Here is a 24,251-nt window from a genome sequence, read left to right on the forward strand (position 1 = left end):
AAATATGCATGTTTTGAGTTATATAATTATAAATGACTTCCAATTTTTAACTGTATTATGAAGTAGAATTAATGGAAGACTGACAAATGACAGAATATTTCTCCAGAATTCAAAAAAATATATACATATTGCCAAGACTGCAAAGAGCTGGTACTTTTTCTTTAAAAAAAGCAAGCAAGCAAAGGCACAGGCCAGATCACATTGCACTCTTTGTTTATGTCAGATATTATGTTATAGTCTGTGAGTAAGCATGACACAAAGTGTGGCATCTGCAGACTGTGCCAAGTCTGGCAGGCTGCCGATGCTACGCTTATGATAATGATCTCTGGGATTTCATATCAATGTACTTCAGCACTATGGACATGTGTAAATGTTAAATGACACAAGCACCCACCAAAAGAGAAGGGCAACAGATGTCAGTTGGTGTCAGGTATCAGTAAACAGCAAAAGCACAAGGGGCTTCTGTTCTTTCTGCCTTTTGGAAAACATCACGCTATGATATTTCTTTTAGCTTCTTTTAAAGAGGCAATCTTTCTTGTAGCAGGACTTAACCATCAACAAAATACATCAGTATAACAACTTCTTCTTGTAACATTTACGAAAGTTTATCACTTTTTCAATTTTATTTTTCCTTCCCAAACAGTGCAAACCATTACTTTATTGTGATATGGTATGTCAGGCACTTGTGTTAAATATTTTGCTGTGTCATGCCTGTTGGGTAATGCACTAGAATAACCTAGGGCTGGCTACACCTGCAGGCTTCCCTTTAGGGAAACATTGGCTCCAACTGCCATTTCACTCCTATCACTGTTAAGATTGGAAATTCAACGTGAGTGGAACTGCAAAACAAAACATTACACTGGTGTCCCATTTTATGGTACAGTTCACTGGAACATATTGCTCCATTGGGCTCTCACTACATTAATTAATGAGCATAGAGGAGAAACACTGAGGATAATAGATAAAACACAGGATTTCTCATAGTTTACTTCTTCAAATGTCCTCTGTTCATCTAGCAATGAAAAGTGACATATTAAAAACTGACAATTTGCAGGTATTTTAAGTAGCTTTGAACATGATGTAGACAGGCCACACAGAAGGGATATTTTCAACACCAAATGAGCTGTAAAATTTTCCATTGAACCATACCTGTATAGAGTTAAAGTCACCTGAGGCACAGGCTCCAAGAATAGCAGCGCCCACCAAAACTGACTCCTCCTCCTTGGCAAGGACAATTGGCATGCCTAAACAAGATACATTAACTTCTGCATTATATGCAACATCAGAGTACATGGAAGAAACATTGTCTTGTATAAATCTTTGTCACAGTATATATTTGAATTATTATACTACTTTATTAATATTATAGTACACATGAACTGATGATGTGCTGCTTAAGGTGTTAATTCTGGTACTGCTATTTACAAACAATGAACACTAGTGCCTGGGTAGCAGATTAGAAATCTTTAACTATGGACTACAAATAGGAACAAAACTATGGCTCTGTCATAGAAGACAGAGGGTAGCAGTGGAAGGGTGCTTTTCTGAATGGAGGGATGTGACTAGTGGTGTTCCGCAGGGATCAGTGCTGGGACCTTTGCTCTTTGTAGTATATATAAATGATTTGGAGGAAAATGTAGCTGGTCTGATTAGTAAGTTTGCGGACGACACAAAGGTTGGTGGAGTTGCGGACAGTGATGAGGATTGTCAGAGGATACAGCAGGATATAGATCGGTTGGAGACTTGGGCGGAGAAATGGCAGATGGAGTTTAATCCGGACAAATGTGAGGTCATGCATTTTGGAAGATCTAATGCAGGTGGGAAGTATACAGTAAATGGCAGAACCTTTAGGAGTATTGACAGGCAGAGAGATCTGGGCGTCCAGGTCCACAGGTCACTGAAAGTGGCAACGCAGGTGGATAAGGCAGTCAAGAAGGCACACGGCATGCTTGCCTTCATCGGTCGGGGCATAGAGTATAAACATTGGCAAGTCATGCTGCAGCTGTACAGAACTTTAGTTAGGCCACACTTAGAATATTGCGTGCAATTCTGGTCGCCACACTACCAGAAGGACGTGGAGGCTTTGGAGAGGGTACAGAAGAGGTTTACCAGGATGTTGACTGGTCTGGAGGGCATTAGCTATGAGGAGAGGTTGGATAAACTCAGATTGTTTTCACTGGAATGATGGAGGTGGAGGGGCGACGTGATAGAGGTTTACAAAGTTATGACAGGCATGGACAGAGTGGATAGTCAGAAGCTTTTTCCCAGGGTGGAAGAGTCAGTTACTCGGGGACATAGGTTTAAGGTGAGCGGGGCAAAGTTTAGAGGGGATGTGCGGGGCAAGTTCTTTACACAGAGGGTGGTGAGTGCCTGGAACTTGCTGCCGGGGGAGGAGGTGGAAGCAGGTACGATAATGACGTTTAAGAAGCATCTTGACAAATACATGAATAGGATGGGAATAGAGGGATACGGTCCCCGGAAGTGCAGAAGGTTTTAGTTTAGGCAGACATTAAGATCGGTGCAGGCTTGGAGGGCCGAATGGCCTGTTCCTGTGCTGTACTGTTCTTTTGTTCTTTTTGTTCTTTAAAAGAGTGTAAACACAACTGATCAAACAAATTGAATAAGAATACAAAATTACACATGATCCCTAAACCAAGCTGATGATCCAAGCAAATCTAATTAAGTTTATTTGACTTACTTCATAAATATTTGACTTTTGGCCCAAACTGGAGCTTTCAGAGATACTTGATCTTTAAAGAAAACCATGGTACACACTCACATTGGCACAGTTTGTAGTTTTTTCTGTTCTGTACATGAATAGCAACATTTGTGTTTACGACTTGCTAACTGTGTGCACTGTCATGTGGATTCTTGTTTTAGCCTCTGCAAGGTAAGCATTTTGGTGTCTATTCCCATCTCAACAACAAACCTGAATTTACATAGTGGCTTTAATGTAAAAAGCAAATGAAAAATAGTTGGGGGGAAATGGACACCAAACTGCAGAGTAAGAGAATAGGATGGGTGCCTGAAAGCTTAGCTGAAAGGATGGGCTTTGAGAATAGTTTGAAAGATGGAGAGAGAAGTGGTGCAGATAGTGGAGCCAAGAAATCTGAAGGCTCTACTGCCAATGGTTGGATGAAGGGAAGGAATGTGCAAGAAGCTAGAGTTAGAGAACTGAAGAGTGCAAGAGAGATTATAGGCAAGCAAAGTTGCAGAGATAGAGTGAAGGGGAGATAAGGCCATGAAGGATGAGGATTTTAAATTTAATACATTGTGTCAGTGAGGATTTGGGTGATGGACAAGCAGAACAGGATCCTGACAACTGATTACAGGATGTTAGAGTTTATGGAAGGTGGGGGGCCAGCAAGGAGAACATTGGAGTAGTAAAGTCTAGAAATGACAAAGTAATGAATAAGGATTTCATCAATAGAGAGGCGGAGGTGGGTAAATTCACAGAGGTAAAAATAAGCAATTCAATGGCATATGCCATGTCACCTTAATCCTACCTGCGTCGGGCATGCAACTGATATTCCCAACCAACACAGATCTGGCTGGACCACATCAAGCATGATCGATCCCCTCCATCCTCTGCCCAAAACTTCTCATTATTTCAGATCATCCTGGAGAACAAAGATAATTCCAGGCTTCTTTTCTCCACTACCAACCACCTCCTTAAGCCTCCAACAAGCGTGAGGAGCACATCAATCTCTTTGTCACGAAGAATGAGACCATTCTTTCAACTGCTTCTGCTGCATACATTTCTAGTCTCTTTCCCACCAGGCCACTTGGCCTTTCGTGAACATGCATCATTGACCTGCTTCTCTTCTATCTATATCCTCATTCCATCTCTGAGTTCATTTTATAAATGGGACGCTCCTCCTGCTTTGACCCCTTTTCCACGAAACTGCTAACCACCCAACTTCCCTTCCAAATCGCCACTGTAGCTGGCATTGTAAAAGGTCCCTTTTTCAAGTATTGTCCTTCCTCTCTTACAAAACTGCTGTCATCACCTCCCTCCACAGAAAAAATCACCCTCGATGCCTTTGCCCTTGCAAACTATCATCTAATCTGCAACCTCTTTTTCATTTCCAAAGTTATTGAACATGTGGTTGCCTTTCAGCATGACTGTGACTATGGTACACTATTCTTCCTTGTCCTTCGCAACCTCTCTGCAGCCTTTGACACTGTCAACCACACCATCCTCCTCCTGTGCCGCTCCTCAGACAGAATCTCCAGCAACGGCTTCTCTTCCAGCCCACATACAATTATCTCTGGAGTACCCCAAAGATCTTGTCCTCCCCTCAGCCCCTTAATGACATGATTTGAAGACATGGGGGTCAGCTTCAATATATACACTGATGACACCCAGCTCTATTTCTCTACCATCTGCCTCGATACTTCCACTGCCTCCATGTTGTTACACTGCCTGTCTGACATACAGGCCTGGATAAACTGCAGTGTTCTCCAGTTAAACATTAGGGAGGTTGAACTCCACTGCCAACTCCATGCCCTCACAACTGATTCCATTTCTCTCCTTAGCCACCGTCTCAGGTTCGAACTAGATTGTTGACAACCTTGGTGTCCATAGTTGACCCTAAGCTTCTTTCCCCATATCCTTTCCATCACAAAGAACACCTACTTCCACCTCTGTAAAATCACCTGCCTCCATTCCTGCCTCAACCCTTCTGCTGCTGAAATCCTCAGCTATGCTTATGTCATCTCTATACTTAACTATGCAGTCTTCCATCCATCACTCTCAGTAAATTTAGCTCATCCAAAATTGTAATGTTTGTATTTTGTAGGGCATCAAGTACCATTCACCTATCACCCCTGTGCTTGCAGATTCCCATTGGATTCCAGTCCCCCAATGCCTCAAATTAAAATTTGTCAAATGGTGTTTAAAGCCTTTTATGGCTTTGCTCCTCCCTATCTCTGTAACCTCCTCCAGCCCTACTACCCTCTGTGAATTCTCTCCACCTCACTCTCCTCAGACCCTCCTTAAAACACACCTCTTCAACCAAGGTTTCAGTTGCCACTTCTAATCTCTCCTTCGTTGGCTCAGCATCCATTTTAGTGTGAATGCGTTATTGTGAAGAACCTTCGGATGTTTTTCTATGTTAAAGGTGCTATATAAATGTAATTATTGATGTGGTGAGAAACCTATCTGCATCAATGTGTCAAAATTCTGGTTACAATAATCTCTTCAACCCTCGCAAACTGATACATTTTCAAACTTTCTTGTATTTTTTTCTTTGTTTTGAATAATAGTTCTTGTTTTAAGCTATTTTTATATCTTTGTCCCTCCTCCAGCCAAGTAGCATTGATTGGCAAAAGCAAGCCAGCTTCACTAATGAACATTGCAAGGTACACAAAAGTAGCAAAGAGTCAATTTCTTTCTAATTTTCTCCAGCTCCCAAAAATATCTGGACTCTATTCTGCTCCTGCTGCACAATAGCTGACAGCAGGAACTCGCCACTGGGGATTTTGGTTATTAACCCACCTTACACCATTACACATAAAGTTGATATACCACTTTACTTGCTGCTTGCAAGTTTTTCTTCTTCCAAAGCCTAAATTATGTGAAATAATATCGGAGGCACTAGAAGTCAAACTCTCCTATAATGTCTACAAATTTTAAAGCCAAAATAGGAAAAATAATAAATTGGTTTCATATTTCCACAAGAAACTAGATAAACTGTTAGTAAAAATTGCTTAAAACTTGTGCCCATAGATCAAAGCCTGATATTCTTTTCCTTTCTTACTTACCAGACCAGCACAAATGTAACCAAATTCTGGCAATGGACTGGAGATTCTCTTGGGGCACAGGAACATTCTAATCATTGCTTGTTGCACTGTAATTTTCAAGGGATAAAGAACTCCCAATATATTCCTACTATATATTATTATCTGTTGATTGCAAGTCCAGTAAAATGAATAAAGGATGCATCTTAATTCTAAATTGCACCCCACAAATTCCCTTTACATCTATGATTGCACAATTTTGTAGCTGACAGAGACAGTATACTTAAATACTTTATTGTTCAAACAATTTAAATCTGAAAATGAACCTGCAGCACATGATAAATGATAGACAAGAGTCTTGTGAGAAATCCCTTTTCAAACAATCTGATAAAAGCCACATGCACAGACAAGCCTAAGCCTCCCTATAGGGCTGAGAGTGCATTTTAGGTATGCTACAGAGTTTCCATTCTATCTGCCAACAGCCTAGATAAAAAAGTACATTTTGCATGAGGTTCTAAACAGTAATTATACAGATTATATCGTGGCATGACACTAATCCTGATAAAAAGGGATTCTGTTCCTGTGCAGCATGCATCTGCTGTGTATTATAACATATTTGCTGTATAAGGTTATGACATGATCATGATATATATTTAAATCAGTAAATGAATATTATCATCTATAGATCCAATAATTTTCTTAAATTTTGAGAATGGTGCTTCTGATTGAATGCAGAATGATTGATTCCAATCTACTGCTATCACCCATTCTACAATAACCACTGCAATAAAACATCAAAGATCTGATTCCTACTATGCCATGTGCAACTATTACCCTTAGATATTAACTTGTATCAATGTCTTCTTGATGAGCATCATAAATTTATGGTTACCAACATATTGATCAGTGGAATATTTTTTCATATTTCAAAACCCGACCAAAACTCTCCATAATTTTGAACTCCTCTATCAGAGCTTTTCTTCATCTTTTCTGGAAGTGAATTTCCTTGTCATTTCCCCTACTTTAGTGGCAGTAGAATGGTGTTGCCAATTTTTAAAGCATGTGAGGGTTAGGATTAGAGTCATAGAGTTTTACAGCACAGAAACAGGCCCTTCGGCTCAACGGGCCTGCACCGACCTTCAAGCACCCGTCCAAACTAATCCCATTTCCTCACACTTGGCCCATCGCCTTGTATGTTATGGCATTTCAAGTGCCCATCTAAATACTTCTTGAATGTCGTGAGTGTTCCTGCCTCTACCATCTCTTCAGGCAGTGTGTTCCAGATTCCAACCACCCTCTGGGTGAAAAAAATTCTCCTCAACTCCCCTCTAAACCTTCTGCCCCTTAATTTAAATCTATGCCCCCTAGTTATTGACCTCTCCGCTACGGGAAAAAGTTTCTTCATATCTATTCTATCAATGCCCCTCATAATTTTGTATACCTTAGTCAGGTCCCCCCTCAGCCTTCTTCGCTCCAAGGAAAACAACCCCAGCCTATCCAGTCTGTCTTCATAACTGAAATGCTCCAGCCCAGGCAACATCCTGGTGAATCTCCTCTACACCCTCTCCATTGCAATCACATAGTGGAGACCAGAACTGTACACAGTACTCCAGCTGTGGCCTAACCAGTGTTTTATACAGCTCCATCATAACCTCCCTGCTCTTATATTCTATGCCTTTGCTAATAAAGGCAAGTATCCCATATGCCTTCCTAACCACCTTATCTACCTGTATTATTGCCTTCGGTGATCTATGGACAAGCACCCCAAGGTCCCTCTGACCCTCTGTACACCCGAGAGTCCTACCATCCATTGTATATTCCATTGCCTTGTTAGACCTCCCAAAGTGCATCACCTCACACTTCTCAGGATTAAACTCCATTTGCCACTGCTCCGCCCATCTTACCAGCCCATCTATATCGTCCTGTAATTGAAGGCTTTCCTCTTCACTATTTACGACTCCACCAATTTTCGTGTTGTTTGCGAACCTACTGATCATACCTCCTATATTCATGTCTAAATCATTAATGCACACTACAAACAGTAAACAAACAGGATTGTACGAAGTGGTTTGCTCCTCATGCTGCACAGAACAATCATGGAATGAGGTGAACTTGTCACATGGAAGCTGGCTCTTGGCATGGAACTGCCATTAGCTGCATCTCTGAAGGATTCCCTTGGACCACTGGTTCACCCTCTCACATTCCGCTGGCATAGTTCTCCGAAGGGATGGCTGGAAGTCTGGCATGTGCTGCTGTCCTGAGGAACACCAGCATTATGTAGTGTTTACTCCTGGGTTTCTGAGTGGATATCTTACGAATCTTTCACACTTTGTGTTGGAGGATAGGATGAAGGGAGCAGAAAGGAATTGGGAGAGGCATCTTGCTATTGAGACAAGAAATTTGGAATACTGCCACAAGCAAAATAATTGCGCCATAGTTTGCTATTTAGAGAATAATGAACACATCTCCTTTCGTGGGCAAATGTGCTACATGATGAAGTACTGAGCCAAACAAACCAGAAAAGTATTATATTCAATCCCTAGGGGACTAAATTGGATAGACCCTGAATTAGGGCACAGGGATTGCAATGCACAAATATTCCATGCCCGACTTAAGTCATGCAGGCACCACGCAAACTTTGTGTCTTTTCCATTTCCATGATTGTGGCGCACAATCACTGAACGTGCTGCAGAGTGGCTGCATGCCTCTGCTGGGGGCCCGAGTTTGTGTGAGGCTAGCACCACTTAAGTCTATAAAAGCAAAATACTGCGGATGCTGGAAATCTGAAATAAAGACATGAAATGCTGGAAATACTCAGCAGGTCTGGCAGCAGCTGTGGAGAGAGAAGCAGAGTTAATGTTTCAGGTCAGTGACCCTTCTTCAGAACGAGCAGATATTAGAAATGTGAAAGGTTTTAAGCAAGTAAAGTGGGGGTTCGGCAAGAAATAACAAAGGAAAAGGTGTAGATAGGACAAGGTCACAGAGAATAACCGACCAAAAGGTCATGGAGCAAAGGCAAACAATATGTTACTGGTGTTTTGAAAGACAAAGCATTAGTACAGACAGGCTGTTAACGGACTGAAAACTGAACAGCCACAACTACAAACATGAAAAAAAGTGGACAAACTAAGATAAAATAAAATAAAATAAACACAAAAAAATATATAAAAAAAGAAAAAATAACGAAAAACAAAAGTAAAATGGGGGGGCCTGTCATGCTCTGAAATTATTGAACTCAATGTTCAGTCCGGCAGGCTGTAGTGTGCCTAATCGGTAAGCTGTTCTTCCAGCTTGCGTTGATTTCACTGGAACACTGCAGCAATCCCAGGACAGAGATGTGAGCATGAGAGCAGGGGGCAGTGTTGAAATGGCAAGCAACCGGAAGTTCGGGGTCATGCTTTTAGACTGAGTGGAGGTGTTCCGCAAAGCGGTCACCCAGTCTGTGTTTGGTCCCCCCAGTGTAGAGGAGACCACACTGTGAGCAGCGAATACAGTTTTTAAAAATTCATTCATGGAATGTGGGCGTCACTGGCTATGCCAGCATTTATTGCCCATCCCTAATTGCCCTTGAGAAGGTGGTGGTGAGCTGCCTTCTTGAACCACTGCAGTCCATGAGAGGTAGTTACACCCACAGTGCTGTTAGGAAGGGAGTTCCAGGATTTTGACCCAGCGAAAGTGAAGGAACGGTGATATAGTTCCAAGTCAGGATGGTGCGTGACTTGGAGGGGAACTTGCAGGTGGTGATGTTCCCATGCATCTGCAGCTCTTGTCCTTCGAGTTGGTAGAGGTCGCGGGTTTGGAAGGTGCTGTCTAAGGAGCCTTGGTGCATTGCTGCAGTGCATCTTGTAGATGGTACACACTGCTGCCACTGTGCGCCGGTGGTAGAGGGAGTGAATGTTTGTGAATGGAGTGCCAATGAAGCAGGCTGCTTTGTTCTGAATGGTGTCGAGCTTCTTGAGTGTTTTTGGAGCTGCACCCATCCAGGCAAGTGGAGAGTATTCCATCACACTCCTGACTTGTGCCTTGTAGATGGTGGACAGGCTTTGGGAGTCGGGAGGTGAGTTACTTGCCGCAGGAGTCCTAGCCTCTGACCTGCTCTTGTAGCCACGGTATTTATATGGCTACTCCAGTTCAGTTTCTGGTCAATGGTAGCCCCTAGGATGTTGATCGTGGGGGATTCAGTGATGGTAATGCCATTGAATGTCAAGGGAAGATGGTTAGATTCTCTCTTGTTGGAGATGGTCATTGCCTGGCACTTGTGTGGCGCAAATGTTACTTGCCACTTATCAGCCCAAGCCTGGATTTCGTCCAGGTCTTGCTGCATTTCTACACGGACTGCTTCAGTATTTGAGGAGTCGCGAATGGTGCTGAATATTGTGCAATCATCAGCGAACATCCCCACTTCTGACCTTATGAAAGAAGGAAGGTCATTGATGAAGCAGCTGAAGATGGTTGGGCCTAGGACACTACCCTGAGGAACTCCTGCAGTGATGTCCTGGAGCTCAGATGTTTGACCTCCAACAACCACAGCCATCTTCCTATGCGCTAGGTATAACTCCAACCAGCACAGAATTTTCCCCCTGATTCCCATTGACTCCAGTTTTGCTAGGGCTCCTTGATGCTATACTCGGTCAAATGCTGCCTTGATGTCAAGGGCAGTCACTCTCACCTCACCTCTTGAGTTCTGATCTTTTGTCCATGCTTGAACCAAGGCTCTAATGAGGTCAGGAGCTGAGTGGCCCTGGCGGAACCCAAACTGAGCATCACTGAGCAGGTTATTGCTAAGCAAGTGCCGCTTGATGGCACTGTTGATGACACCTTCCATCACTTTACTGATGATTGAGAGTAGACTGATGGGGCGGTATTTGGCCGGGTTGGACTTGTCCTGCTTTTTGTGTACAGGACATACCTGGACATACCATACAATTTTCCACATTGCCGGGTAGATGCCAGTGTTGTAGCTATAATGGAACAGCTTGGCTCGGGGTGCGGCAAGTTCTGGAGCACAGGTCTGCCGGAATATTGTCAGGACCCATAGCCTTTGCAGTATCCAGTGCCTTCAGTCGTTTCTTGATATCACATGGAGTGAATTGAATTGGCTGAAGTCTGGCATCTGTAATGCTGGGGACTTCAGGAGGGGGCCGAGATGGATCATCAACTCGGCACTTCTGGCTGAAGATTGTTGCAAATGCTTCAGCCTTATCTTTCGCACTGATGTGCTGGGCTCCCCCGTCATTGAGGTTGGGGATATTTGTGGAGTCACCTCCTCCAGTTAGTTGTTTCATTGTCCACCACCATTTACGACTGGATGTGGCAGGACTGCAGAGCTTAGATCTGATCCGTTGGTTCTGGGATCGCTTAGCTCTGTCTATTGCATGCTGCTTATGCAGTTTGGCATGCAAGTAGTCCTGGGTTGTAGCTTCACCAGGTTGACACCTCATTTTGAGGTATGCCTGGTGCTGCTCCTGGCATGCCCTCCTGCACTCTTCATTGAACCAGGGTTGGTCTCCTGGCTTGATGGTAATGGTAGAGTGGGGGATGTGCCAGGGCATGAGGTTATAGATTGTGGTTTAGTTTAGTTTAGTTTAGTTTAGTTTAGAGATACAGCACTGAAACAGGCCCTTCGGCCCACTGAGTCTGTGCCGACCATCAACCACCCATTTTATACTAATCCTACACTAATCCCATATTCCTACCACATCCCCACCTGTCCCTATATTTCCCTACCACCTACCTATACTAGGGGCAATTTATAATGGCCAATTAACCTATCAACCTGCAAGTCTTTTGGCATGTGGGAGGAAACCGGAGCACCCGGAGGAAACCCACGCAGACACAGGGAGAACTTGCAAACTCCACACAGGCAGTGTGGAGAATTGAACCCGGGTCGCTGGAGCTGTGAGGCTGCGGTGCTAACCACTGCGCCACTGTGCCGCCCTAACCACTGCGCCACTGTGCCGCCCTTGAGTACAATTCTGCTGCTGCTGATGGCCCACAGCGCCTCATGGATGCCCCGTTTTGCATTGCTAGATTTGTTTGAAATCTATCCCATTTAGCACGGTGATAGTGCCACACAACACGATGGACGGTATCCTCAACGTGAAGGCGGGACTTTGTCTGCACAAGGACTGTGCGGTGGTCACTCCTACCAATACAGTCATGGACAGAAGCATCTGCGGCAGGCAGATTGGTGAGAACGAGGTCAAGTATGTTTTTCCCTCGTGTTGGTTCCCCCACCACCTGCCGCAGACCCAGTCTAGGAGCTATGTCCTTTAGTAATCAGCCAGCTCAGTCAGTAGTGGTGCTACCGAGCCACTCTTGGTGATGGACATTGAAGTCCCCCACCCAGAGTACATTTTGTGACCTTTCCACCCTCAGTGCTTCCTCCAAGTGGTGTTCAACATGGAGGAGTACTGATTCACCAGCTGAGGGAGGGCGGTAGGTGGTAATCAGTAGGAGGCTACCTTGCCCATGTTTGACCTGATGCCATGAGACTTCATGGGGTCTGCAGTCGATGTTGAGGATTCCCAGGACAACTCCCTCCCTACTGTAGACCACTGTCCTGCCACCTCTGCTGGGTCTGTCCTGCCGGTGGGACAGGACATACCTAGGGATAGTGATTGCACTGTCTGGGACATTGTCTGTCAGGTATGATTCCGTGAGTATGACTAATTCAGGCTGTTGTTTGACTAGTCTGTGGGACAGCTCTCCCAACTTTGGCACAAGCCCCCAGATGTTAGTAAGGAGGACTTTGCAGGGTCAACAGGGCTGGGTTTGCCGTTGTCGTTTCTGGTTCCTAGGTCAATGCCGGGTGGTCCGTCTGGTTTCATTCCTTTTTATTGACTTCGTAGCAGTTAGGTACAACTGAGTGGCTTGCTAGGCCATTTCAGAGGGCATGTAAGAGTTGACCACATTGCTGTGGGCCTGGAGTCACATGTCGGCTAGAGCAGGTAAGGACAGCAGATTTCCTTCCCTAAAGGACATTAGTGAACTAGATGGGTTTTTACAACAATCATGGCCATCATTAGACTAGATTTTAATTCCAGATTTATTAATTAAATTCAAATTCCACTTTCTGCTGTGGTGAGATTTGAACCCATGTCCCCAGAGCAATACCCTGGGTCTCTGGGTTACTAGTCCAGTGACAATACCACTACGCCACCGCCTCCCCTTGAAAGAAGTACACGTAAATCGTTGCATTACCTGAAAGGAGTGTTTGGGGGCTGGGATAGTGAGGAGAGAGGAGGTAAATGGGCAGGTATTGCACCTCATGTGATTGCAGGGGAAGGTGCCATGGGAAGGGGACGAGGTGGTGAAGATAGTGGAGGAGTGGACCAGGGTGTCGCAGAGAGAACGATCCCTTCGGAATGCTGACAGGGCAAGGGAGGGGAAGATGCGTTTTTTCTTCTATTTTTTGTGTTTATTTTATTTTAGTTTGTTCAGTTTGGTGCTACTGTGCCTAACTACTTTTTTTTCATGTTTGTGCTTGTGGCTATTCAGTTTTCAGTCCATTAATACCCTACCTGTACTAATGCTTTGTCTTTCAGCACACTATTAACATATTGTTTGCCTTTGCTCCATGACCTTAAGTTCAGCTATTCTGTGACCTTGTCCTATCAATACCTTCTCTTTTGTTATCTCTTGCCCTACCCCCACTTTACTTGCTTAAAATCTTTTACATTTCTTATATCTGCCAGTTCTGAAGAAGGGTCATTGACATGAAACGTTAACTCTGCTTCCCTCTCCACAGATGCTGCCAGATCTGCTGAGTATTTCCAGCATTTCTTGTTTTTGTACCACTTAAATCTAGACTGCAGTACATGAAGCCAGACTCCACGTCATAAAGGCAACATGTATTCTGGCTGCAGCACGTCTGGAACTGTTTGGGCAACAATGCAAACGTTTCAGGAAGGATTCGAAATGGGGCAATGGGTAAGAGAGCATGACCCCAGATTTTCTGGTGCCCCTTTGGAGTTGCTGATGCAGGAGGTGGACCAGAGGAGAGAGGTTCTCTTCCCCCAAGGGGCCAGGAAGGCTTCCAGACAACAGCTTAGATGGCAGTGACAGCAGGAGGCCATGTTGGCCAATGCCAACAGTCTGGCATTGACGACATGGATGCTGCGCTACAAGAGATTTAATGACCTCACATGAATGGTCAAGGTCAAATCCTACCAACTGTACCTCGAGCCTCACACACTGCTCCAATTACCACACCCACTTTACTCGCCTACTAGCTCTATCAACCACTACGATTCAAACCTCATATTCATATGCTTCACTGCACCCTCACAAACATAGCACTCCTGCAAGCCATGCACTCATATCTCACAGCTTCCACATACTGCCAGCTATTCAAATGTAGCAGGCACTGCACCCAAACACATTGCAACACACTCACTGACACATTTCCCTCTCTTTTGCAGGACAAGGTGGACCAAAATAGATGGCGGCAGCAGCAAACTATCAGGGAACAGGTATGGCTGCATGTGCTGAACCCCATGGAGGAGATGAGACTAGGGATAATTGGAGCAGCTGTCACTGAGACCATGGTAAGTGCACAAATGTAGCCATCCAGGATGACAGTATGTTCCTGCCTTATGTACCTTGTCAAATCCCACTTCACCCTATCCTGCAATCTGATATGATCTACAGATTGCAGATGGTGTAACCATGTACTGCTCAGTTTCCCCCACCCTGTCCTTCCCTCACCTCAACCCTTCCCTTGTGCATTTATGCTTTCAGATACCCAAGTACTGCCACGTGGCCAGCTACAGATGCCTGAGCTGAAGGCCTCCAGGGGGAGCAGTTCACTGACGAAGAAATGCCGTCACTTGATCGGACATCCACGGCCACCAGCTCAGAAACTGGCACTGCACATATTTTAAAGGGTAGTATGGAGGTGAAATCTGCACATGGTGAGGTACAGACACATGTAGGCTGCCATCACGCCAGGGGCAAAGGATAGCACATGTGCCAGCTCACTGGAAGGCAAGGTTGTAGAAAAGTTCTGCAGCAGAGGGCCCAGATGAGGACTTCAATGGGGCAGCATACAGGAAAAGACTGATAGGTATGCACTCAGAGATGCTTGGTGTATTGGCAGGTCTGCCAGGGAGCCTGTTGTTACTGTCAAGGAGCATGGAGGAGTTCAGCTCCAACGTGGCATAGGGCTTCATGCAGAGTTTGGAGCCCATTGTTTAGTGTGGAAGTAGTGGCCGACTCCATGAGAACATTTGTGGACCCAACTGTGATGTAGCGTCTGATGGTCAATGTCTCGGCTTTCATTGCAGCACAGGCAGAAGCCATGCAACATTTGAGTACTGCAGCGGAGGCTCTGAAAGGAGGTCACAGAGTCTCTGCTTATTGCCCTACAAGTCCAGCTTGATGTCATATGCAGGCTCAGACTGCTGCTATCATAGCCAAAGTGCTATATCAGTGCTCAAAGGAACTTGCAGGGTCTCATAGCAGTCCAGAAATCTGCTCTCCAGCAGATTACTAGGATTGCTGAGGCACCACCCTGGGGTGGTGGCAGTGGCTCCACGGTGTAGAAGCCTGTTGTCCTCTCTCAGGATGGCAGCATTCGTGTTCCCAACATTGCTACTCCACAGTGCCCCTGCTGTTGCTCGTCAGTCAGCCAGCCCAGACAGCTGCCACCCATAACAGGGTGTTCTGCCAGGCCATCTGCAGTCTCCCCAATTGAAAGTCAACAGCCTTGTACCAGCCATGCTGCAGACACTGGGGTAGAACTGCATCGGGGCATTAGCACAGGCAAGTCAGGCACTAAGGGAATGCGCAAGGGTGATCAGCTGAGTATTATAAAGAGTAGTGAATGTTTTATTGGATAAAGTTGGTATGGAATATTTGTTCTTTGGTGTCTTTTATTTCAGGATTGTGGCCAAGAGGACAATGTGATGGTAAGATGGGAAAGTACTGAGCAACAGGAATATGAGGATGTATTCATGGGAAATTTTGTCTAATAATACTCATGGACAACCAGTCCCAACCGCGAATGTGCTGACTGCCTCCTCCCTTCCTCCTCTTTCTCCTGAGATGGCTGCTGAAGCTCTGGTGTCAAGGACTGCAGTCACATGATGGCCAGAATATAGAGGTTGCAGTACATCACCAAGAATCAGGACACTTGCTCTGGTAAATACTGGAGGGCTCCACGCAAGCGCCCCAGGCAGCGGAACCGTTGCTTCAGGATGGTGATGGTCTGCTCTATGACATTCCTCATTGCAGCACAACTCTCACTGTATGAGCATTGGACACTTGTGGTGGGGTTGTAGAGGGGAATCACTAGCCACATATACAGTGGATAACCCTCGATGTGGTGGCGCAAGATGGCCGAAACTGCAGAGTAGTGCAGGATGAAAGTACCATGACTGCTATCAGAATAGCAGGCTTTCACCAACATGATATTCTGGGTGTGGTTGCACATCAACTGCACATTGAGTGGCACTCCTTGCGATTTTCTACATCTCTCCATTGAGATGCAGCACCCACAAGGCTATGTGTGAACAGTCGATGACTCCCTGCACCATGGGGAAGCCCGCTATCCTGGCAAAGCCACATGCCGTTCTTCCTGCTTCGCTGTTTAGAGAGAAGCCAATGAAGATTCCCCCTGTTCTGGTGTACGGGGCCTCTGTGACCCCCACCCCACCACCCTGAATGCAGTGATCAGTGATGCCAGTGAACTGCGATACTGCAATATGTTGGCAAAGTCACGTGTTCCAGCCTGGAAGGATCAGCAAGCATAAAAATTCAGGGCCATGGTCACCTTGATGGCCACTGGCAGCGTCATCCTCTGCACTGAGGCTCCAAGTTTGGCTCCAGGAGATGGCAAAGCTCTGTGACCACCTCTTTGGTGAACCGCAGACACTGAACACACTGTTCTTGACTTAGGTGGAGGTAGGAGAAGTGCTCCCCATAAAACCTTTTACATTTCTAACATTTGTCAGTTCTGAAGAAGGGTCTCTGACCTGAAACGTTAACTCTGCTTCTCTCAGCACAGATGCTGCCAGACCTACTGAGTATTTCCAGTATTTCTTGTTTTTATTCCTATAAATTGTATCATGGAGATGTCTCTCAGGATAATGCCATGCCTGTAGTACCCAGCTGCCCTGCTCCCCTGACTTCAGATGTGCCAGACATGTTGTCCCTAGCAGCCATTGCAATACCTGTGTTATTGCAGTTATAAGGGTCTTTACTGACCCAGCATAAGGATACAGAATCATCTCCATCCCTAGGAACAGGTACTGACATCCAGCTGCTATTCTTCCTCTCAACTAGGAATCATTTAAAAGAAGCACATGTTTCAGAAGCAGAAAGCACACACCATATACTTCCAAAAATGGATAGCTCCAAAATAAAATAAACAGAACACAAACACACACTGTTAGGTGACTACAATTTGGATAACTGGTATTCTAATGTGTTGTGCTAGTTTATTTGGGATAAAGCTGAAAAAATTGTTGTGCAGAAATGCTGTATTATTCTAGGATGTTGATGTGACATTGTGGGCAATGGTAACAATTGTTCAATTGGTTCAGATTTGAGGCATATGTGCTCAGGTATTTAACTGTATGTAATTTCTGTTAAAGCTTGCCTTAATATTCTTGCTGAGTGAACAGTTAATTGCCTTATCACGCTCGCAAGGAGCCATGATGAAATAAACAATGAACTGGAGGAATTATGACATGAAAAAGTAGAAGACTATGGCACTCTGACTATCCAACAAAATGGAAGAAGTCAGGTGATGTAGCCCCTCCACCCTGCACTGGAAATATACATGTTTGTTTACTGAAGATCAAACCCATTAACCTCAGCTGAATTAGCTTTGGGGAGAACCCATTGAAATTGAAAAGAGCCCATTACGTATTGATGACCCTTATCTACAGGAATAAACTAACAAGGACTTTTTGCAGACAGCCAAGGTCACCACAATGGGTGTGAAAAACACCACTTCATCGAAAATGGACAACAATCAGAGGCCATCATGCATAAATGGCTCCCATATCCTGGAGCATCGAATGGTCATCACAGAGGATTGAAACCTTAGTCACCTGACCAAAACTCAAACTTGAAAGGTAGCCTTCAGAAGAAAGACGGAGATCAGCCAAAGAAGCCACCGAAAGCCACATTCCAGCATAAGGCTGTGAGATCGGTCCAGCTAAGCAAGAAGCCCTGCTGCTGATACTATACTCAAACTTGTTGCAGCAGAGTAATTAAAAGGTGACCTTTTTTGAAAACAAATCTCCCCACCTGGGGAAGTAAACCAGGCATTTCCATCTCCATCTCCGAACTGAAGTTTTAACCACTAGAAAGCTACAACATCTCAGCAAGTTCAAGACTGCAAACATTCAGACCTGCACCTTTGAAAAGACTTACTTCCTGAGAAGATTCAACAGGCTTCTGCGAACCACAAACTCTTACATCACTTGGGACTTTAATTGCATTTTACCCTTTCTCTTCTATCTATCTATCTATCTATCCTTATGTGTGCATGTGACTGTGAAAGTGTGAATGGGTGAGATTGTGTTCAATTTATGTTTTGCTGTTTAAATAAAAATTTTACCTTCCTTTTAGTTTAAATCTGCACGAAAATCTGTCACTGTCTATTTATTTGGGAAACAAAACACTCAGGGACTAATCACCATTTAAAAAAAAACACTGTCTATGGTCAGTTGGGAGGTGAAAAGTGGAAGTCACCCATACTATTTTCCCATCTGCCTGTAACAGTCTAGATATTTCTTCTGTCTCTTGGTCATAGACATTTTCTGAATTGGTTGCCGCATGTCTGTCTTTTCCTTTCCATGGCAAAGCTCTTTGTAATGCAAAGTTCTATATGGTACAGTGGGCAACAGTAATTTTGGACACACCAACAAAGTTTCTATTACAGCAATCCCTCTGATCAGTCTAGGCATTTCAACCTTTGTTGAAGGATGCAGATCGTCTGTTCCACCAAGATGCTGGTAGCAACACGCTTCTCAATATAACTTTGTACTTGTGTACTACCTCAATGGGATAATCAGTCACGACTGCAATGAATAGTCTTGGTCTCTCAGTAGCTATCCACCCAATCTTCTGCTTCTTGAAATAATGGTGACAGATTAGTGTAAAATGAATAAATCAAGGTAACAGCCAAGGTAATGAGAATTCACAAGCATTATTCTCTACCTATATCAAAAGACCAGCTGCACATTTTTGGAGCAAAACCTATTGCCATTCATAAATTGCCATTCATAAAGGGGATGGTGTTGCTGACAAGTGTTACACATGAATTATTAATTATGTTGGAGAATCTAACCAGGTGGAAAAAGTGCAGGGTATTCTTGTGTCACTATTATGAGTGGAAAAATAGATGAGCTGAATCACTTAATCAAACAATGCCCCCAATATATTTGGGGAAGTGGGGAGGGAGCAGGGGCACATGTCAGCTTTTGGGCAACCTGGAAATGCCAGGAATGCAAAGATGGCATTATTTTTATTTTTACTCATTATTTTTACTCCAGTTCTTGCTGGCAAGATTTGGAATTGGCTGGCTGCTGCGCAGGATAGCTAGCAGCATACGGCACCAGTTGGTGAGCATTGGGGATGGTTCCCAGTAATCAAGAAGATGATGGGTCAAGCATGGGTGAGGGGGGTGAGCGCTCACAGCATGGAAGCGAGGAGGGAGAGATCATGGAGGGTGCTTGAAATCACAAAAGGGGAGAATGCGGTGGGAGGAGATTATGTGGGGGAAAGATCGTTGGAGGGGTTGCTATCACAGAGCCCCTGAGAGATCATGCGGGGCGGGACACAGGGGCAGGGGAAGCACACTCCCGCCCAGTGTCGGAGATTAGAACTCCCCTAGTCCATCTGCGACCTGTGTGATATACTGCACATGGGAGATTTTGCAGAAATTAACTGACATTGCTTTGAAAGATCCAGCTCTGTAAAAGTTCAAAGCAACTCGTACCTCAACTGTCATTAACAGAACTGTCCCTGTCCTGGATTTATCTTCAAGGTCTGAAATGTGCACAGTTCTGCTGCAAGCTGTGTCAGAAATGATCGCCTGTACATACATGTGTCTTTTACCAATCCAGGTATGGCTTTCTGGCCCTGTACACACGAATGGTGTGTTAGCACTTTACAGCCTTGTGGACTCAACACTGAATTCAACAATTTCAGATCATAATCTCTGGCTCCATTTTTAATTTATTTTTTGTTTTCGGACAGCAGCTGTTAGTTATGGTTCTGCTATTCCCATTTACACCTTCTCCAGACCCATCTTTAGTTTCTTTACTTGTCCCATTACCATCTCCTTTTGCCTTGCACCATCATTTTTTCCATTTAATCTCTCATGCTTTCCAACCTATCGCTGACTATCGCTGATGTTCTTCCCCCACCTCCACCCTTTCCCTGCCTCTGTACTTGCTTAAAACCTGTTCTATCTCTAACCTTTGCCAGTTCTGACGAAAGGTCATCAACCTGAAATGTTGGGCTGAATTTTCATCCCGAGACAGACGCGGGTGTGCCAGGAAAATTGCAGCGCCGAGCAGCATGCCGATTTCCTGACGTGTTATTAACTCCCAGCGATTTTGGTGGAGGCATCTTCTCAGGGGTCGCGGCAACCCACCTGAAAGTAGCGGTTAATCAATTGAGGCAGTTAACAAGCCAATTGAGAGGTCATTTCAGGATGATTTAGATTTTCAATGCAATGCACGAGAAACAAGCTGGGTGAATAGCACGTCCAAGGAGAGGAGGAGGCCCCACAGCGGGGAGCCATTCAGAGAAGCGGGAGCCATTCCTGACACTGCATAAATGATGGAATAAGCAGAGAGGAGCTCATGCATTGGCACACAATGGCCATTGCATAGCAGAGCTTGCAGAGTGTTTCGGGGGAGAAGTTGGGCAATTGCGTGCACATGCAGGAGTAAGTGCGGCACAGCAGGGGTCCAGGCAGCCATTCCACTGTAGCTGGCGGCAAGAGAGGCCATCCCTGGACTTGGGGCTCAGCTAGTCAGAGGCGGCAATGAGTAATGATGAGGAGCAGCTGTGCCAGCAATACATCCAGCCTCTTGGTGCAGAGGGACATAAAGGTGATGCCTGAAGGACAGGGAGGGTATGCAGGCGATACGCTCGCTATAGGTTTGCCACCAATGACTCAGCTTCTTGGACATGTCGGAGCAGCAGTGCCACTGGAGGCTATGCCTATCAAGGCAGGTGGTTGCTGATTTGTGTGCCCTTGTGGAGGAGGACCGCAGGCCTGGCCGGTCATGTGGGCATGCCTTGCCAGTAGCCATGAAAGTTACCGTGGCCTTGAACTTCTTTGCCTTTGGGTTGTTTCAAGCGCAGCAGTGGGCAACTTGCAAGCGGTCTCCCAACAGAGCATCAGGAAGGTGATGGATGCCCTGTATGAGAGGGCATCGGAGTACATTGACTTCCAGACTGATGGAGCCACTCAGGCCCAGAGGGCCAAGGGCTTTGCCTCTATGGCAGGATTCCCTCAGAGTTCCTGCACCCATGTGGCTGTCAAGGCTCCGGCGGAGCAGCCAGGGGTATTTATCAGTAGGAAGGCTTCCACTCCCTCAATATCCAGCTGGTGCGTGACCACCACAAGCATTTTCTGCAGGTGTGTGAACGGGTCCCTGGCAGTTGCCTTGATGCTTTCATCCTGAGACAATCACAAATGTCACAGCTATTCATGCCACCAGAGAGATTACATAGATGGCTGCTCTGGGACAGGGGTTATCCATTAAAGAAATGACTGTTGACCCACAACAGAGGCACAGAGGTGATACAACTGCTCCATCTCAGCACAAGGACCACCTTTGAGCAGGCTATCAGACTCCTGAAGATGTGGTTCTGGTGCCTTGACCAGACAGAGGTGGGGGGGGGGGCTGGGGTTGTGGGGGCTGGTGGGGCACCCTCCAGTACACTCCCTGAAGGGTTTTTTCCTTGTGGTATGCTGCACTCTGCACAACATGGCCCTCCAGAGAGGTGCGGACCTTAAGGAGGAAGACACAGAGGGGTGGCACACATCTTCGGAGGAGGAGGAGGAAGAAGACATGGTGGAGCTTGGTGATCCTGTACTGCAAGGCTTTCCAGAGGTCCGGCTGAGGTGTCAAACCATTGACCAGGATGGCAGGGAAGCAGCACAATCTGGACTGCATTTGGCCCAGTACCACACCTATCCAACAAGGATAAGTTGCATTCAAAATGCCTACCACACAGACATGTCTGCTGTTTCCTCAATGCCTGGAAGACACTTCACCACTGGCAACACATTGTGCCCGACCATCACCTTTGCATCGCACATTCACTTCATCATGCTGATGTCTTAATGCCCTCAAAACAATGGGATCACACAGAACAGGGTGCTACCATGAACCATCTCACTGCATTGAGGTTTATCAGTGAACAGAAGTATTACAAAAGTCAGCAAAGTGAATCTCATCCACACGTGTCGCTCCTATGGAGCATGGAGCTCCATCCCCTTCACATGGAAATGGTAACATGCTTTCACCCTCTGTCAGACGGACACCTATCTTGCCCTCGCCGTCTTCCTACTGAGTTGCCAGCCAAGCAATTTCAGGGGCTTCCTCCTCCATGGCTGTCAGTATAGTGAGATGCGCCACTCCACCACCGGTGCGATGCCTCTCTCCTTCTGTGGCTGAGGCTGAAGTGAAAGTAGGCTGCTTACTTGTGTCTGCATGCGGCTGAAATTCCCGTGGTACCCGTTCTCAGCATTGCGGTGCCAGTGGAGGCACGGCCACAGGCTGCCCCACCTGCGTCAATGCAGAGGCAGTCTGGGTCACAGGGGCTTGCTATAAAGATGGTGCCACCATCAGAGGGGCCAAGGGGGTGGCTGATGATAAAGGTTGCCCATGAAGGATGCCCCTCGATATCATCCCTGCCTGCCCCAGCCCCTTCATGGTGCACATACATGTGCTATAGAATGTGACATGCATTCCGCTCATAACAGTGCGATGTTCCTGCGTCCACTCAGCATGATGCCGTATATAACTCTCCAAGAGTCGAGTCACTCTTTCAATGGAGGATCTCATGCATTCAAATGCCCGAGACACTGCGGAAAACATCGCATGAATGGACTCTTCCATTCTTTATCTAAGGCTCCGCACTGCCTCAGGAAACTCCGCCATTTGGGCACACATCTCCCGTTGCTGCTCCAGAAAGACTGGCCTTGTATGTGACCTCTGACACTGCACCTCTGCCCAGCAAAGCATGGCTGCAGTTGTCCTCCATCCTCCAAGGGGGACTGCCCACAGCCGCCTCTGCATTTGTCACCTCCTCCTGCTAATACATGAAGTGCTGGTCATCTTGTGCCACCCATGCTAAACCCGCGTGAGGCCCCACTGCAGTGAATGTATCTGGGCTGGTGGAGGCTGCGCTTGACTGTTGTGATGGTGATGCCTCAGATGCATTTGCCTCCTCTGAAGTTGCCGCCAAAAGCACAGTGATATGCTGAGGCTGCTCCTCCACAACTGGCCCTGTGGGAGACATAAGACATTGGTTAGGAAAGCTCTCTACTGCTGGTAGCTGCTTACACAGAGTTGCAGTAGCCCATAACAGCTTAAACACTGGCATGGAGTCAACAAACGAGCATGGAGCTCCATCCCCTTCACATGGAAATGGTAACATGCTTTCACCCTCTGTCAGACGGACACCTATCTTGCCCTCGCTGTCTTCCTGCTGAATTGCCAGCCAAGCAATTTCAGGGGCTTCCTCCTCCATGGCTGTCAGTATAGTGAGATGCGCCACTCCACCACCGGTGCGACCCCTCTCTCACTGGTTGTGTGCTCTTTTTTCCTGCAAAGACAACAGCGGGAGAGTTAAGATCATGGTGCTATCCTTCAACATATCCAGCGATTCACTCACATGTGATGTCCATGGCTCCAGTGTCACCTCCTCCACTAGTGCTCGTGGTGTATTACTTGCTCACAGCTCAGGAGTACACTTTTGCATACATATCCTCACTGTTCCTGAGCACTATGAGGCCTTAGGCTGCTCTGCTCATAGGTTTGCTGATAACTCCAGAACTGGCGGCCTGTCACCTGGGTGGATTCATTGCACTTACCTTTGCAGACCTCAGAAGATTGTTGAAGGGCTTCTTGCACTGCACCCACGTCATGCTGACCACACTGCTGCTGTTCACCTCCTGAGCCACCTCCATCCATGCCTGCTTTGTCTGACTGGCTGTTCTCCTCCTGCCGCTCTCCGGAAACAGGATGCTACCTCAGGCAGCCACCGCCGCTAACAGCATCTTCAGGGAGGCATTGGAAAATCGTGGGGCCACCCTTCCACAGGTGCATGCCATGCTGCTGCTCCACTGCAATTTGGCCTCTGCCATCGCCCAGGATCCAAGCGTCCACAATCAGAGCTGCCAGATGCCCTATAAATTGGGCCTGCCATGTCTGCATCACACCTCCTGACCCCATACGCAGCCCCTAATTGGATGGTGAACTTGCCAACGAGCCACTAATTGGCTGCCTCCTTCAAAATACCGTCGG

The 24,251-nt window shown here is 46.0% G+C and overlaps 1 protein-coding gene across 1 annotated transcript in view; it reads right to left on the reverse strand.

Moving 5' to 3' along the window:
- Nucleotides 1–24,251, reverse strand: part of fggy (FGGY carbohydrate kinase domain containing) — a 478,711-nt gene that overhangs the window by 88,971 nt on the left and 365,489 nt on the right. Inside the window, exon 14 of the mRNA XM_068037213.1 lies at nt 1,150–1,244. Coding sequence (XP_067893314.1) covers nt 1,150–1,244 — 95 coding nt within the window. The remainder of the gene's footprint in view (nt 1–1,149; nt 1,245–24,251) is intronic.

The sequence above is a fragment of the Heterodontus francisci genome, chromosome 8 (genome assembly GCF_036365525.1).
Source record: "Heterodontus francisci isolate sHetFra1 chromosome 8, sHetFra1.hap1, whole genome shotgun sequence".
Taxonomy (NCBI): domain Eukaryota; kingdom Metazoa; phylum Chordata; class Chondrichthyes; order Heterodontiformes; family Heterodontidae; genus Heterodontus; species Heterodontus francisci.